At 44.0% G+C, this 15910-nt stretch overlaps 1 protein-coding gene across 4 annotated transcripts in view; it reads right to left on the bottom strand.

The window, feature by feature from the left end:
- Positions 1-222: 222 nt before the first annotated feature.
- The window catches only part of TBC1D24 (TBC1 domain family member 24), a 35632-nt gene continuing 19944 nt past the window's right edge, over positions 223-15910 (bottom strand). For 3 of the 4 annotated variants that reach the window (XM_030958128.1, XM_030958127.1, XM_030958129.1), the window contains 5 exons: positions 12823-12981; positions 11816-11879; positions 7864-7959; positions 5868-6102; positions 223-4231 (listed from right to left, as the gene is read on the bottom strand). In XM_030958128.1, the coding sequence (XP_030813988.1) occupies positions 4077-4231; positions 5868-6102; positions 7864-7959; positions 11816-11879; positions 12823-12981 (709 nt within the window). In that variant the 3' untranslated portion in view covers positions 223-4076. The remainder of the gene's footprint in view (positions 4232-5867; positions 6103-7863; positions 7960-11815; positions 11880-12822; positions 12982-15910) is intronic. The other variant, XM_030958130.1, reaches the window with a different exon arrangement.

Here is a 15910-nt window from a genome sequence, read left to right as displayed (position 1 = left end):
GCAAAGGGAAGAAAACTCATGTCAGAATTGGCTATCTAGAGACTTCAGAGTCAGTCTGACACCTGATCTCAGGGGAAGTCTTGTGAGATCTGAAATGATCAGGAACCATGTCACCACCTCACCACAGTGAGAGCTCTGTCAGAGAACACATGCTCCAGGGTTTCTCCTCGTTTCAGGGTGCCTTTTGCTATGAGCCCTACAGGAAGGAAAAGACAAGAATAAAGGACAAAGCCAGCAGCCTCCACAGTCAAATACCTTTAATACCCAAGATTCTGCACAGTGACAAAAATACCATTGACACAGGGCAGTGATTCCAAGATAGGGTAGAAAACCAACTCGGCAGCACATCACCACTCATCTGAAGAAAACATCACCCCAAATAGTACACACACATTCATTCTGACTATGAATAGTCTGAAACCCATCACAGAGAGCTGCAGAACAGCCAGGTGCCCACACCTCAGCTGTACCCAACAGCCTGACTCAGTGCCAGTGGCAGGAACCGAGATCTCGCAGTGCCACAGTTGTGGATCAGCTCCTGACTGCGGCATCAGTGTCCCCATGGGCACAGGAGATTATGCTCCACAAAAAATGAGGATGAATTTCCAAGGACAAAGGTACACAATTTCAATACACACACATGAAAGAGCAGTTCATGGATCTGCACATATCACCCCTCTGTGGCTCACCACAGATCTCTATTGGCATGGTTTAACTCTTCAAAGAACAGTACTGGCCCCCACTCCATTTTGACTTCAGATATGTCATCAGAGAGGAAATGAAAATTTTTCCCTTCCCTTGGCTGATTTGTCTCTATTAACAGGAGGTTGATTAACATACTGCATCAGAAAAAGGAATGTGGCAAAGTGCAGGAGCTGCAGGAAAGACATCTCAGGTGCAGTGAAGTCTGTCCAGCCTGGCTGTAGCTGGATACAATTCCCATGGTCTGCAAACAGTTTGGTTGCCATTTACAGTGGAGTCAGGTTTCTGATGTCAGGAGTTTCTAATATTTTCTGCCTTCAAGGAATATGACAAAGCAAAAAGCAGCTTTTCAGGAAAGCACAGATGCTCTCACAGAACTGTGGTGACCAATGCCTAGCTCGCAGCTCCCAGCCCAAGCCCATCCCGTAACTCTGGCACTCTTGCTGCTGCCAGCAGGATCACAAACAGAGATTACAGCCTACTTCAACAGGTGTGCAGAGCTGCAAGTAACAACTGACTAAAGCACTTCATGGTTGGAGTACTTGAGATAACTCCACTTTCTGATAAGGGGTCCATTGTAGCCATTGTCTTCAAAACCAGCCTATGGCTTCCATCTCAAGAGTTTTGCATGAATCAAAGTGTTTGCACTTAGATATACAGTTAGTCAGCAACACCTTAACTACACAGACAGGAAAAATGCCTCCCTGCTACTGGAAAGATAACCAAGCCAAAATGCTGTTCTTCTAAGGTGTCTCACAACCACAACAGGAATGATGGATGAGGACTTGCACATGACAAGGAATATCCATTTTTACTGAACACAAGGATTGTGTGAAGTTGCTGCAGCACTGTAGAACTGCTCTCCCTGGATTATTGCTGCTTCTTGCTCATCCAGGCTATTCCAGTTTGAACCACACAGATCAGTCCCACATGGTGGCTGTGGCAGGGCAGTACTTCATCAAGCCAAACCAGTCCTGTGCCTGGCGTCCAGTACTGCTCCTTGGATTCTCACACTGATATCCTATGATGATTTCCTGAGGACCCAGGAGTTACTTCAGATTCTAAACACCCAAATCTTGGTGCTCTGTGCACCAAGAACAGAGCAGGGAAAGAACATGTTTCTGAGGAATGTTTCTTAGATATGGCTTAAGACAAGGTATTGACATAGTTGCACCCAGCAGGGATGGGAGCGAGGCAATCCCATCACACTGCCAGATGCAGCCAAGTTTTTGCAGATAAAATTTATTCATTTGGAGTAGAACTTCACACTCCCACAAATCCTACCAACACACAGCTCCAGGGAATTTCTGACAACAAGCTGGAAATTATTACTATTGTGTTTTTGAGTTGCTTTTTACTCCCAAGGGCACCTCCTTAGACAAACACAAAACAGGAGATGCAAACCAAACTGAAATCCTATCTACACTAAGTAGAATCTATACTTTCTGAGTGATTTCTTTTGTCCGAGGAAGCTTGTGGGATACCTGCAAGGGCAAAGAGACATGGGTGGCTTGGAAAAATAGAAGGCAGCATCAGCCAGTGTTCACAAAAAGCCAGATATGACTGAGATCTTCCACATCAAAACATATCAGTATAACTGAATTACCTCTTGCAGTTCAATCAAGCCTATGGTAAACCTGTGGAAAGACAACTGGGCAGAACTCACTGGCCCAATGCTGACTCTCAGAGAGGGTGAGAGAATCCAATTGCAAATACAAATGGTGCAAGACATCTTAAACTGTTCTGCACAAAGGCTAATTTTTCAAAGAGTTACTTTGACAAAAATTCAAAATGGCACCTTAAAAAGCAAATCTTATTTTTGCCAAGTTTATTCACATACTCTACAAGAGGCAACTCTTTCCCAAGCCATGAGGTACTGTCATGGCTGGCAAGCTGGACAAGCCAGCATGACCAAAAACTTACCTCAGACCTCTGAATATGAATGTGACCCTGTCCAGCCTAGATTTTAACATTATTAAATTTTTTCTTTTAATGAACTTCAAGCTTAAGTAGCAATAACATTACGTAAAAATCCCACTCTACAGCAATTTTTTAGATTGAACTGTTTAGAAAATCAGCAATTTCTCTTTCCCTTCATTTTCCCTGTTGTGATAAATCTTACTAGTGAGTTACTCACTGAAGCTCTGAGCATCCTGTTGTATGCTGTGGACTACTCACTGATGTTTATGTATTTGTGCTTCATGTGGGAGAATTTCCACAACAGATAGTGCAATTTTTGGATAAAGACTCTGGGCAATTGCCTCCAGACATCACATGCCACAGGGCATGCCTGCAGAGAATGCAGGAATGCTCAAGAATGAGCAAAGTCTCTTTTCATCACCCAAACCCTACCAGAATATACAGGAAGAAAACTGTTAGCTTCTCAGGAGGGATCTCATCACTGGGAAGACATCTGGAGAAGCAGTGTTGCCTCTAGTTCTCCTGAGGAATCCATTCACTCCCAGATTTGCCTCCGGCCTTCCTTTCTTTACTTGAGGGGAGAGGATTAATTTCCCACTATCACCACGTCTAATTCCCCAAACACACAGGGATATCAGCACAGTCATTTTCAGATTTAAAGCTTCATTTCAGTTCCCAGGAAAGATGAGGAAATGAACATTTCTGAGCACTGCAGATACTCTCTAGCTTTCAGCTGCCTGACACAGGAAGTCACTCTGAAGTCATCATACTGATATGGAATGGGAATGTAAACAAAATCAAGACTTGGAGATATCACCGTCCAGCCTGGATGCCTTTCTCAGAGGCAGACTGCTCTAACATATGCAACTGGAACATGTCAAAGGTTTTGGTACAAGAAGATCAGCAATCATGGTTCTGGTGCGAATGAAGAGCTTCATAACTTAATGGTACTGATTTGTCTATACAACATCTGCTCATAGGAGGGCAGCAATTTTATGAACTACTCTTCTATGTCAGATCTGAAGTCACCAGTACTCCCTGTGAGGAAACATTTGATATTCCTGGCTCAGGCCACGTACTGGTACCAGTGGCTCAGAGCTCTGCAGCACAGCTCAGCCAGGGCTGTGCCTCTGAGGAACTGTGGACTCAAACCTATCCCATGATTAGAGCCTCTATCCATCTAGCATGGCTCTGAATTCATCACATTTTCATTTTTACCAACAGTCCCTGAATACAGATCTCTAGAGCTAAAGGGACAAACAGTTAACCAGACACATTACTTCACCTTGACCTGTCTTAAATAAAGTAAGAGTAAACAATTAGGCCTGCATCCAAGTGCACCACTTAGGAATGACTCACAGCACTGAGCCCAGCAGAAAGGATGTTCTAACTTAGCTCCTGTATCGGAATTTACCTCGGACAACTGAAAAACTAGCTGATTAATGATAGTCACATCAACCATTCATGGTGTCCCTGAAGCCCCACACTTCCAGGATGGAGATCTGGAAGCTTTCAGAACACAGTGGCTGGTTATTGAAAGTGTTGCAGTGGCTGGTTCTCCCGTGGTTCAGATCTGCATCAAGGTACAGAGCCTGGCCATCACCACCGCCTGGGAAGAGACAAAGACAGAGTAAGGATATTTCCACATTTCTTGGCATGGGAAACAGCTGTACAAATACTTTAGTGCTTTTCCCATGGGGAACAACTGGAAGCCCTCAGTAATGTCTGCTTGCTATCTTCAGATGTAACAGTATAAGATCAGATGTATAGGTTTTTAATGATAATATCAGAACTGGATGATTTCTTTCAATGGTAATAAAGAAAAGTAATGCAACTCAGCAAGAACAAAAACTACCCACATTTGAGATTTGTATTTCAGCGCTGAAGGATATCAGAAGCTATAACTTCAAATTTTTCTCCATTAAAAGAAAACCAAATAATTCTGTTAGTAGTCAAAAATCAAAGCTGGGAGAAGAACAAGATCAGTAAGTAACAGCACTGGCTTGGTCTTCAAAATAATTATAAACCATGTACATGTTAAAAGCATTTTGGTTATCTGTGGGTCTATGTCAAGGTTCACAGAGCTTTCAGTCAGAAAATGCAGAGAAGTGAAATAAAGTTAGACAGAAATATGTTAGGAGAACAAAAAGGAAGATTCCCTATTGCTTACTTGGCAACCATCAAAGAACAGTTACTAAAGCCATCTGAAGAATCAAAAGGGTGGGAATTCTGGTCCACAGCTGGAGCTGTGTACAACACTCACTTCCATGGATCTACTACCCAAGGCTGTATAGTATAGTGTAGTATACAGTAAATATAAGTGACTCCCTTACCTAAAGCTGGTAGAAAGAGCTGGTGGGACACATCACACTCGACACCTGCCTGAAAGGAGGGTGGAACCTGATGGAGGTTGGGCTCTGCTCCCAAGGACCAAGTGACAGGACAAGAGGAAAATGCCTCAACCACCAGGGAAGATTTAGGTTGGATATTGGGAAAATTTCTGCACTGAAAGGGTGGTCAGGCAATTAAACAAGCTATCCAGGGCAGTGGTGGAGTCACCATCCCTGGAAGTGTTCAAAAACCATGTAGATATGGCACTTGGGGACATGGATTAGTGGTGGCTTTGGCAGTGCTGGGGAAACGGCTGGACTCGATAGTCTTAGAGGGCTTTTCCAACCTAAACAATTCCATGATTTTATGATTAGAGCACATGCTGCCAAGTGGGAAACCAGCCAACACTTGACATTACAGAGGAAATTATAGGCCAGTTGCTCTCCTAGCAAGTCTCAAGTAAAGACTTTTGGGAAAATGACAACTATGATTTTAGATCTGTTCCTTGTAAATCCCATTTAAGTGGCAACCTTACTAAGCAGATTTTTGCCAAAGTCAGCAGCACCACAGATCCAATAAAGTTCCTGGAGAATTAACATGTTTTATAGCTTACTCTGTGTTTCAACAGCCTTGATGAAAAGTAAGGTCCTTTTTGAGAACTACTTCTCATCGTGAATTAGGCAGTATGAAGGAATGGCTATACTTAAAGCCATGAGTTACTCTCTTCTCTAAAATGCTTGTATGCAGGTTTTCCCACAGAAAATTTTGGTTGAGAAATGATGTCAGGTTTTGGGCAATTTTATCTCTACCTGTGGTGATACTGAAATAGATAAAGGGGTCATGTTTACCATCTATCTAAGGTGGACAGGAAGAGATGGGGTAGGACCTGTGCTCAAATTCTCACACGGACTCACCTACAATGATGCACTCACTGCTGCCAGCCATGAACATGGAGGCTGTTTTGGAAGGCAAGTTGAAGTGCCTAGCTGCTAAGAAGGGAGAAAGGCGATCTGAAGGATCTGAGGGAATGCTGCTGGAGGAAAGGGTGCTAGACGCTGGTTGGGCATGGTTTTCTGTCTCTGATCCTGTCGAGGCTAGTTCTGGGTGTTTTATGATCACCCACTCGTAGCGTTCCACTTCTGGCTGCAGCTGCAGAGAGGCAGAAAAGGGCAGAGCTGACATTAGTGTACGCACACTACACAGAGTTCTGCTCAGAAAAGAACATTCCAGCACCTCAGTCTCCACCTGCACAGTCAGCAGTAAAGCTTGGCTCAATCCTTCTTTTAGGCCAGATTTTATCCTTTATTCCTTTGCTTTTAGGTGGTTGAAGAAATGATGCAATAACTCCTGAGTTACCTTACTACATCTCTCTTCTCTAGATCATCTTTCTCTACAACTGCATAAAAGGAGGGTGGAGTCTGTTGGGGTAAGGCTCTGCACCCAGCTAACAAGAGATAGACAAGAGGAAATGGCTGCAAGTTGTGCCTGGGAAGGTTCAGATTGGATATTGTGAAAATTTCTGCACTGAAACGGTTGTCAGGCACTGGCACAGGCTGCCCAGGGAAGGGGTAGAGTGACTATGTGTGTCAGTTTTGCACACCCTGGTTCTTGATAGTGGGGAGGCCACAGAGGTGGCTTCTGTGAGAAGCTGCTGGAAGTTTCCACCATGCCCAGCAGAGCCAATCCCTGATGTCTCTGAAGATGGACATGCTGCTGGCTAAGGCTGGGCCAGTTAGAAATGGAGGTAACGCCTCTGCGATAACCAAGGAGGGGCAAGGAGGTGCTCCAGGTGCTGGAGCTGAGATTCCTCTGCAGGCCGTGGTGAAGCAGATTGTCCCCCTGCAGCCTGTGGGGATCCATGGGGGATGCAGAGATCCACCCACAGCCTGTGGGGATCCATGGGGGATGCAGAGATCCACCTGCAGCCCGTGGGGGTCCATGGGGATGCAGAGATCCACTTGCAGCCTGTGTGGAAGGTGCCCAGGCCAGAGCAGGTGGGTACTGGTGGAGGCTGTGAGCCCGTAGGAGACCTGGTAGAGGGAGGGGACCCTTGCTTCCAGGCTGGAGCAGCCTATCCTTGGAGGAGTGTGCCCCGCGGAAGAGTGACCCACGCAGCAGCAGTTTGGGGAGGACTGTTTGTCTGTGGGAGGGGTTCATGTTGCAGCAGGTTGCAGGGAGCTGCTGCTTGGAACCACAGAGATTGGAACCACACTGGAGAAGTTCATGGAGAACTGACTCATGTGGGAGGGACCCCACAGCATTGCAGGGGAAGGACCCCTCTCCCTGAGCAGTGGAAGACAACCTAGGGTGATGAACTGACCAAACCCTCCAGGCCCTGTCTCCCTGAACTGTCGGCGGGAAGGAGGGAGAGGTTAGGGGGAAAAAGGTGTTTTCAAGGGCTTACTTTACTTCTAATTTTCCTGCTCTGATCTTGTTAATAATAAATTCACTCTATATCTCTAAGTTGAGCCTGTTTTGCCTTTAGAGTGTTTTTTTCCAGTCCTTAACTCATGAACCCTTTGTTAAATTTTCTCTCCTCTGTCCAGCTGGGGCAGGAGAGGGTGAGCGAGCAGATTTCATGGGTGCCTGGCATTTGGCCAGTGTCAAACCACAACACCATCCTTAAGTGTTCAAAAATGTGTGGATGTGGCACTTGGGGACATAGTTTACTAATGAACATTTCTGGGTTGGTGATTAGACTTCATGCTCCTAAAGGTCTTTTTCAACCTTGATGATTCTATGATCTTTTTAGAAAATGTTCTGTGCAAGGGGAGAAAGAGTCACCACAAAACTTAAAAGCAAAATTTTTCCTCTATATAATCCAGCCTCTTGAAGTGGAAGGGAGGTGATAGCTAACCAGTACAGTTGTTCTGTCTTGGTACTGGGCAGCAACAACAAAATTTTACTCACCCTAAACACAAAGCACTCCCCTGTTCCAAAGAAACTCAGCTTGTTCCCTCCTCGCCGACGCTCGCTCCAGTCAGTGGACAGGTAGGCTCCACAGACCTGGCACAGACAGCACAGTCAGGCTTCCCATTGAAGAAGAAAGTGTGTTAAACCCACTGATACTGACATTTCAGAGAGCAAAACTGCAGGTTTTACTTCAGTTTGAGTTTCAGACTTTCTACACCAGTGGATTAAAGCAGCACAAGCACTTATATCTAAAGACAGATTTAAGCTGCTTTAAAGCTGTTGGTTACCTCTAAATCCTAAGAGTGTCATAGATTATTTCATACCTCTGATGCCTTAAAAGAGAAATTTTCTAAACACAATTTTCTAACATAACCTCAGGTACCAAAATATAGATCACTCCAGGCCTGTACAGCCTGACTCCTACTCACTCACTCTGGCAACCAAAGCAGCAGTGCTGTCCCAAGTTACAGTATGAGCAGCTCTGCCTGAACACTTTTTAGTCAAATAGTGGCCTTGGTGGCTTTTGTACATTTCAAAGTATAGGTTAAAGCCAGCTTAGCTAAGCAAATGCTGAACTAGCTCAGATATTTAGAGCATCCACCCAAACCACATGGGGGCCACTAGTCTCCAATAAAGAGAAGCCTCCTTTGAGGGCTGAGCCGGTCTCTGCAGGCTTGTGTTTGCACTAGAAGTTTTTGCTACCAGCAACACACATCACTGCCATGTGCACACAGAGGAAACAATGAAGCTCCAAAAGTGGGATGAAAGCATCTGTGCTTTCCTCCCCTAGAAATCAGAAAAACAATTATGATTATACAGAATTGTTCTACAGTACATTTGCTGTTTGGGCTCCACAAGCATTACAAGCAGAGCTCCTAGGACAAAATTACTGAAGATCAGATTTGTTTTATATAGATAAATCTGTATTTAGATTTAAATGTAAATTCAGATTTAGAATTAAATCTAAATTATCCAGAAGTCTATTTGATGTGATATGCCTGATGGGTATGAGAGGCAGAAAACCAGAAGGCAAACTTTCCTTATTCTAAAAGTTAACCATAGACATATGAATAAAGGATGAACAACCCTTTGCAAAACCCCTCCAAATCCATAAGCATGAAAAAAAACCCCATAGTTTTCTCCTAGTTTTTGTTTGTTTGTTTTGGCTAATACATGGTTTTTTGAGGGGTAAGAAACAAATCAGCCTATAAAAAACAGAATCCCTTACAAAGCCAGACTTTTGACAGGTTCCAAAACAAGAAGCAAAAGAACTGTCCCCCCCTCTACCCTTCAGACACCAGGGGCATTCCATAAGCCACTGGCATCTCAACACAGCCCTCAATGAACGTAAACCATATGCAGAACTAGGAAATGGCCTGGAGGGTGAGCATTATGTAGATGTAAATAGGAGAAGAAATGGGCTTGTTCATGGACAGCCATCCTGCAGAGATATAGTAACTGCAGATGAAGAGAAGGCAGAGGGGCTTAACACCTTCTTTGCCTCAGTCTTTACCGAGGAGATGGCTTGTCCCCAGGACAGCTATCCTCCTGGATTGGTAGATGGGGTCAGGGAGCAGAATGGGCCCCCTGTTATCCAGGAGGAGGCAGTCAGAGAACTGCTGAGCTGCTTGGATGTTCATAAACCCCTGGGAGCAGATGGGATCCACCCCAGGGTGATGAGGGAGCTGGCAGATGAGCTTGCCAAGCTGCTCTCCATCATTTACCAACAGTCCTGGCTCACTGGTGAGGTTCCACATGACTGGAAGCTGGCCAGTGTGATGGCCATTCACAACAAGGGTGGGAAGGAGGATCCTGGTAACTATAGGCCCGTCAGCCTGACCTCAGTACCCAGTAAGGTAATGGAACAGTTTATACTAAGTGTCATCACACAGCACTTACAGGATGGCCAGGCTATCAGAGCCAGCCAGCAGGGGTTTAGGAGGGGTAGGGCGTGTCTGACCAACCTGATCTCCTTTTATGACCAAGTGATCTGCCTGGTGGATGCAGGAAAGGCTGTGGATGTTGTATACCTGGACTCCAGCAAGGCCTTTGACACTGTGTCCCACAGCACACTCCTGGAAAAGGTGGCAGCCCAGGGCTGGGACAGGAGTTCTGTGCTGGCTTCAGAACTGGCTGGATGGCAGGGCCCAGAGTGGTGGTGAACGGTGCTGCATCCTGCTGGCAGCCAGGCACCAGTGGTGTCCCTCAGGGCTCTGTGCTGGGGCCAGCCCTGTTCAATATCTTTATTGATGACATGGATGAGGGGATTGAGATTTTAATTGGTAAATCTGCAGACAACACTAAGCTGGGAGCATGCGTCCATCTGTTGGAAGGAAGGAGGGCTCTGCAGGGAGACCTGGAACAGAGTCCAGAGGGATGGGCAGAGTCCAACAGGATGAAGTTTAATCAGCTCAAGTGCCCAGTCCTGCATTTTGGCCACAACAATTCCCCGCAATGTTTTAGTCTGGGGACGGGGTGGCTGGACAGTGCCCAAGTGGAAAGAGACCTGGGGGTCCTGGTTGGCAGCCAGCTGAACATGAGCCAGCAGTGTGCCCTGGGGGCCAAGGCGGCCAACGGCATCCTGGCCTGGATCAGGAATGTATCATCCTGTATCAATAGTCTGTGTCAGGAATAGTGTGGCCAGCAGGAGCAGGGAGGTCATTCTTCCCCTGTACTCAGCACTGGGGAGGCCACAGCTCCAGTGCTGTGTCCAGTTCTGGGCCCTCAGTTTGGGAAGGACATTGGGAGGCTTGAGCACGTCCAGAGGGGGCAACGAGGCTGGTGAGGGGCTGGGAACACTGAAGCCCTCTGAGGAACGACTGAGGGAGCTGGGGGTGCTCAGCCTGGAGAAAAGGAGACTCAGGGGTGACCTTATCACTCTCTACAACTTCCTGAAAGGTGGCTGTGCTCAGGCGGGGGTTGGTCTCCTTCACCAGGCAGCAACTGACAGAACCAGAGGACACAGTCTCAAGCTGCACCAAGGGAAATACAGGTTGGATACTAGGAAAAAGTTTTTTATGGCAAGAGTGACAAAGTTCTGGAATGTTCTGCCCAGGGAGGTGGTGGAGTCACCATCCCTGGATGTGTTTAAAAAAAGCCTGGATGCGGCACTGGGTGCCAGGGTTTAGTTGAGGTGTTGGGGTTGGGTTGGACTCGATGATCTTTGAGGTCTCTTCCAACCCAGTAATTCTGTGATTCTGTATAGACAGGAATAAAGCCCACAGTAATAAGCAGGAATAAAGGCTGCAGTAACAGCTTAATGTTAGATAAAGAATATTTAAAAGTCATGTACAGCAGCACAGACAACAACACCATTACAGGAAGTTTGTGTGTGCCCTCCTGAGAAGGTTCTGGGAAGACTTCTTGGTTAGTTATTAATTTTTTAAACAAGCATGTTGCTGTTTTCGCATTATGCTGTCCAATATTGTCACACACAGGAGCAGAAAAAAGGGATGTGTGCACTCCTCCTCAGGTTCTCAGAGCTTTCTTGGCTTATTTTTTTCCCTGTCAAGAATGAGATGCACTAAGGCTTTTGTTTTCACATCATGTAGTCCAACATTATTCATACCATTTAAATTCTGCTACTTTCTTTCCTCATATCCTTGAGAAAATGAAAATGTCTTCTATGAATCATAACTTTAGCACAATTCCCACTCTGTCCCTCTGATTCTGCATTTCAGAGTCTGTCCAAGAGCAAAATGAGCTACTCTAGTCCATAACCCCACACTACTTGCAAGAGAAAAAGCAGTTAACCAAGACCTGGTTTGCAAGGTCTGTCCAAGAGCACATAGTCCTATAACCAACAAATAGAATAATTTAAAGCATGGATTCTTACAAAAACAAAGCCAAAGTTTGCTTATTCATTTTATTATAAACAGCTGTGTGTTGCAACACAGCATTACATATTGCTCAAACTCCAATTTAATCACTTGTCTTTCACCTCACTCACCTCTTTCGCTGTTGTCTTGATGAGGAGCAGAGTTGGTTCGTGTCCCTCGCTGTGGGAATAGAACCTGAAGTGCAGAGCACAACAAAGTGAGCACTCGACTGCCACCTCCTGCAGCTCCTTTCCTCCTCAACGTCAGGCACCACCTCCTTCTCCAATTGGTGCCATGGCAAAAAACCCCCTGAAGACTGAGAATATTCCTGCAAATACTTTATACAGTCCATGTAAATAATACAGCTGAATGTAAGCGAATACTATCAAGCAGTTGATCTCTACTCTGTCCCCTGTACAGTTTATGTCTCTGAAGAATAACTAGAAGCTTACCTAGATGAACTGCAGCCTTTTACAGCATTTTGAATTGAAACAACCTGAAAGATTGTAAAAGCCTAGGACTGATGATCATGTTTGAAGGGCTTTAGGTCCTCAAGGAAATTAATTGAGATGCATTCTCTTTGCTTGCTTTTGCTCTTCCTCATAGGCATATAAGGCTGGGAGAGCAGGTCACTCCCTGCCTCAGTACCTGCTGATGTCAAAGTCATTATTAGGGGCTACAGGGTTATAGTGTTCCGTACCAGGTGCAAGGACAACTTACATCTAGTTTATCTCACTTAAAAAAACCCCCAATCATTCATAGGTAATTTCCAGTTTCCAGTTCTCTTCTTCCTTGGATCAGTATGAATGCGGTTATCTATCAAAAGTGCCTGCAGAGCAGCCACTGAGTTAAACCATTCAAACCCTTAAGGAACCAGACTTAGACCTGCAGAATCTGTGAATTGATCCAAGTTTGACTTTTCCAATTGATCTCGAACAGTTTAAAATATTATGGCACAGGAAACATCCCAGTCAAATGCTGTAGGCAACAGGAATTTGTCACATTTATATTCCACCATTAATGATATTCTTCAGATCAAATCCTGACTAAACATGGGCTTTTTGTCAATCCAGCAAATACTTCATCAGTTGTTCCTTTCTGCCCTACAACAGAGAATAGAGAGGAAGGTTTTCCTTACCTGCTCAGACTACAGCCATGTTCTAAGGTGGTGAAAAGCAGGAGGGGCTGGCATAGTGCAAATCGCTCTGGGATCCATGACCAGATATCCCGCATCTCCTTCACACTGACAATTTCTGATTTGAAGTTCTCAGCATGAACTGCCAAGTGCACATTCTGCCTGAGAAATACAACACAAAACACTGAGAAGCAATAATTTAACAAGTTTCAGATTACTGAATTGAAACATGAGAAGACAGCTGAACACTAACAGACTCCAGCATATAAATTATTGGTCAAAGCTCCAGTCCACGGAATTAGGTGGCCGTGACCCGGTGAAGGTAATAAACTACTGCAATTTAACATAATCCTCAGAGGCAGAGATCTGGCTTGACTGTATTTTCTATTTCTCTGTATGGCAGCTGTGGCCTGCACCTTTACACACAGAGGACACAACACAGCCACTAAAATTACCATGGCCTTATATTTGTTGTTTGTAATTCTCTCTGGCACTTGTGTTTAAGCACAGAGAACAGAATACCCAAATAAACAGACAGGATCTGAGAGGAAGGGATAGTATTTTTTCTACCTCTGAAGTCCTGCCTGTATCGTCTGACTAGAGAATTCCTAAACCTCTCAGAAACTTTAGAGGAATAAGTATTACCAGGATAAGCAATTTTAATCCAAGGCAAATATTTGAAGCTTTTGAGAAGTTCCACCTCTTGGAAACATGTAATTACCAATGACTTCCACTTCATTATGAAACAAACATGTTCCTGGGATCATGGTTACAGATGGAGCCACTGGGAAGGAAATCCCTGTACCCCCCAGAAGGGTCTGATACAGTCAGGATTGATTAACGGCTTTTAAACACTTGAAGGTAACAATCTTCACCATCTTAACCAGTCTTCATTTCGCAAATTAAACATGCACGCAAACCCAGAGCCTGGGGATTAAATGTTATTTGCTTCCATGGTCTATGTTAAATGCTTAAAATACAGTGGAGACAGCCAAGGACACAGAATTTACACAAGTCACTGAATTACTGGGCAGCCAGGTGTTAAATAAAGCTTTATTACTTTGCTCTGCATGCAAGGGTTTGGGTGCAAGTATTTGCCTATTTCTGATGGGGTTTTTTTGACAATTACACATTTCTTTTCTCTCAGTTTTATGATCATGAAGGGGCCCTTAGTATCATACATCTGCATGGATCTGGATACCTTAGCTCACTCCCTAAAACATACAAAATATATAAACTTTTTATTTTTCATGCTCATAGTACCAAAAATTCAACAGTATTTGCAATGCAGAGCAGTGCCTGCTTGCAGACACTGGGAACTGCTTTCTGGAATTCACTGTAGGCACCTTGATGTCAGCATTTTGAATGAAGTGACTATTCATTACCGCTTATTTTAGCCAAATGAATGAAATCAATCTTTGCACTGCTACCCTGCTTTATTTAATGCACGGAACTTCTGTGGGCAGCTATTAAGCAAGCTGTTTATGGGTTTAAAACTTACAGGATCACTGACTAGGGACATTATTTGTACTTTTAAACACAGCAATCTGAGGCAAAGGAGAGATCCACTGAAACAAAGCAGGGGCCAAGCCTTGAACCTCCATGTTCAGAATCTTTAGGTCTCATCCTCTGTGTTCTGGCAGGTCTGCAGCTAAAACTGATGTCACTATGGAACAGAGCTGAGAGACTAAGACTTGGTTTCAGCTCAGCAGGAATTAAGATTTTTCCTCCCTCCACATTTAAGGAATTAAAAAATATTCAGGGCAATCAATTGTTTACTAGAACGAATTTCCAGCAGGAAAGCAATGGTGATAAATAGGTTAAGACTTAATAACAAATATCAAAACAGGTTTAAATTTATACCTCAAGCAAGCCTCAGAATTATTTGTGTACCTGGTCTGTACATTTTTCACATTTCTCCGAGTTGTTTGGGCAACTAAACTCCAGTTCTTTTTTCTAAAAGGCTCTCAGAGAATCTTTGCTTTTGTACTTTCTCCTTCTCCTGTCTACTATAAACTGCTGATTTAAAGACTTTCCTACCCAAACCCTCCTCAAAGCCTGTTCAGCAGCGTTCTGAACACATCTCTTTCAGTACTCTGTGCCTTCCCACAACTCTTTAATGCAGGTAGAGTATCGCCTTTTCAAACAGATCTTTCTGATTTACTAGAAAGAATTTACCACTGTATTGACCATTTAAAACTGTACCAGGCATACAGTTCCTGCCTTTTGAATATCACAGTAAATAATTTTCTATTTAATGGCACCATCTAGTTAAACCAAAGAACATGGCCAAAGAATGTGAAACAAAATGATGTGTTATTTCCCAGTAACAAATCACAGTTGCGGATGGTTGAGACTGAAACCTGACCCTGTGTTGAGAAGTGTCCACATACAGCTTGCACCTATCAAACCAAACTCCATGCTGCTGAGCAAAAATATAACTTTTCTGAGGGGAGTTCCAGATTGCAACTAGTTACAAGTATCCAATCTGTATTAATTGCAACTAGTTACAAGAATCTAACCTGTATTAATTCTCTTCATTTTTAACAGTATTTATCTAATGCCACTGAAAATCATCTCCTTCACTTTGGTAGTTGCTTTTCAAAGTAGTAAATGAGTGAAAATGAACAGAACACAAGTGGGCTATGAAAGAACCCAAGTGTTTTGGTTTTTATTCACTGAGGAAAATTCATTTTAGCCTTCACCACTCCACTCTTTTCTGGGTCATCTGTAAAAACATTGTAGCTTGAGAGACCAGTAAATTTGGACAGCATTAAAGTCTACCACTAGGACTGAACAAATTCAGAAGGTTTTACCCTGCATTAGTGTTTTCCTCAGTTACTGGGATGGCCATGACAACCTTCTCTTGATTGCTGATGTTAGAAAGACTTGTTCAACTGCTATTATTCCAAGGAATTAGATTTGAAAAACAGCACAATTACTGTTTAATTAGCATTTGCTAATTTCATAGGAATGTTGCTTTTCCAGCTATTATCATTAATTCTATGTGCTTCAGAGACCTCAAAGCTCCCAAAGGTAAAGCCAAGGATGAGGATGTGCAGTGGCACCTGTCAAAGTGGATGTGCCCTGT

The sequence above is a fragment of the Camarhynchus parvulus genome, chromosome 14, assembly GCF_901933205.1.
Source record: "Camarhynchus parvulus chromosome 14, STF_HiC, whole genome shotgun sequence".
NCBI classification, from domain to species: Eukaryota; Metazoa; Chordata; class Aves; order Passeriformes; family Thraupidae; genus Camarhynchus; species Camarhynchus parvulus.
This window is presented reverse-complemented; position numbering and strand designations above follow the sequence as displayed.